This window comes from Microtus ochrogaster, linkage group LG9, assembly GCF_000317375.1.
Source record: "Microtus ochrogaster isolate Prairie Vole_2 linkage group LG9, MicOch1.0, whole genome shotgun sequence".
Lineage (NCBI taxonomy): Eukaryota > Metazoa > Chordata > Mammalia > Rodentia > Cricetidae > Microtus > Microtus ochrogaster.
Window position 1 is genome coordinate 5,138,755 of NC_022034.1, and position 1,993 is coordinate 5,140,747.

Here is a 1,993-nt window from a genome sequence, read left to right on the forward strand (position 1 = left end):
TTGTAGCTGGGCTGATCAATGCTACAAGGTCTGGATATAAACAAGGGCAGCTGGGCCGCTGCTGCTGGGAGAAACAAGGCTATGACCACTGGGCAGGCCCTGTGTCTGCCTTAAGGGAGCATGGGCTCATGGCTTCTAGTCAAAGACTCAGGGATGCTGACCAGGCCTGGAAGGAGCCTTAGGCAGGTGAACAGGGGAGGTAATTTAGAAGCCTGCGTGCCCCCTTGCTGTGTGCACACGTATGAGAGCCAGCGCCACCAGGAAGGAGTTTTGGGTAGGAGACAGAGGAAGTATTTCAGAAGTTGGAGCTTCTCTCTGCTGTGCACGCACACACACACACACACACACACACACACACACACACACACACACACAGCACTTGGGCACCAAAACTTCAGCCAGGTCAGAGAGTGGACAGGGGCTGTTACGAGGTGGTCCACAAATTCATCAGGGCTAATCAGTGATGAAGGGAAATAAAGCCTTTGTATGTTTTGTATGTTTTGTTTTGTTTGTTTAACCAACCTGTGATCTTAATATGCCCCTCTTCATCCAGGAGGATGCTGGAAGAAAGGGAAAGAAAACAGACATCAGAGAAACAAAAAGAAGACGGAGTGTTCATGGTCCCTTGGCACATAGAACTCAGAGAAAAGCCCCTTGGAGCTGCGATACTCTTGCCCAATGCCTGGGCTTCTGACAGGCTAAATCCTGGATAGCTTTTCTTATGGTGGTCTGCGTCCAATAGCCTGGACCAGCTCAAGAAGGGAGCAAAAGGCTGTGGTCATGAGCCTGGGGGAGGGGGACCAAGGATCTGGGTCAGGAGCTTGGGGGAGGGGAACTTAGGATCCTGGCCCTGAGCCTGGGGGGAGGGGAACCAAGGATCCTGGTCATGAGCCTGGGTGGGGGGACGGACTAAGAATCCAGGCAAGGAGCCTGGGGGAGGGAAACCAAGGAGTCTGTCTGGTTATGAGCCTGGAGGAGGGAAACCAAGGATCCTGGTCATGAGCCTGGGGGAGGAGAACCAAGGATCCTGGCCCTGAGCCTGGGGGGAGGGGAACCAAGGATCCTGGTCATGAGCCTGCAGGGCTGCATGTTTTTGAGCCTTCAGATTGGAACCCTTGGATCCCTTCCCAATACAATAGAGTGGGTTTTCTCACTGTTCTGGCCCATCGATGTCTACAGCCTCTGCAGAGGAAATTCCCTGACCCCGGGAGGCCCTTGATGCCCAGAGACCCTCTTCTCAGAATCTCAGACTCTCTTGGCGCTCGCCCCAACACTTTGGAGCAATTCTGGCCTCCAGTGAGTGCCATGCACACAGCAGGGGTTCAGCAAAGGGATTCTGAGCTGCCCATGGCTTCATCCTGCAATGGACTCCTGAACTGTTCTCTACGGAGCCTCATGTCATGGCTGGCCTTTGGTTTGCTCTTCCTAGCTATCCCGCAGACGTGGAGAATGCCCATCACATGAGAGAATGAGGATGGGGCACTAGCCACTCCTCTCCCTTATACCCTTGGCTGAGCAACTCTGCGATCCTAAGGCTCAGGGCACCAACACTTCTACCTGTTTTTAGGACTGCCATAAAGTTTGCTCCATGAGGCCCCAGAAGGTACCATTCACCCTAAAGAAACAAGAAAGTGGCTGGGGAGGAGGGAAACAATACCCCAAGAGGTGGGGAAGCCTGCCACAAGCCTGGGTTTCCACTCACGTAAGACCCTGAGCTCCACATCCAGAAAGACTGTGTTTGCCAGGATTGGGCGGGGTGGAAGAAAGCTGCGCAGAGGGTAGCTGGGATAGTCACAGCTCTGCAGGCTGAAAAGCACTCTGCTGAAGGGACTGTGAGGGTACGTGACACTAGAACTCACTATGGGTGCGTGACACTTGACCTCACTATGGGTACGTGACACTAGAACTCGCTATGGTACGTGACACTAGAACTCGCTATGGGTGCGTGACATTTGAACTCGCTATGGGTACGTGGCATTTGAACTCGCTATGG

The 1,993-nt window shown here is 53.5% G+C and overlaps 1 protein-coding gene across 1 annotated transcript in view; it reads right to left on the reverse strand.

Moving 5' to 3' along the window:
* The window catches only part of Rps6ka2 (ribosomal protein S6 kinase A2), a 72,622-nt gene that overhangs the window by 56,387 nt on the left and 14,242 nt on the right, over nt 1-1,993 (reverse strand). The window contains exon 5 of the mRNA XM_005363356.3: nt 523-560. Coding sequence (XP_005363413.1) covers nt 523-560 — 38 coding nt within the window. The remainder of the gene's footprint in view (nt 1-522; nt 561-1,993) is intronic.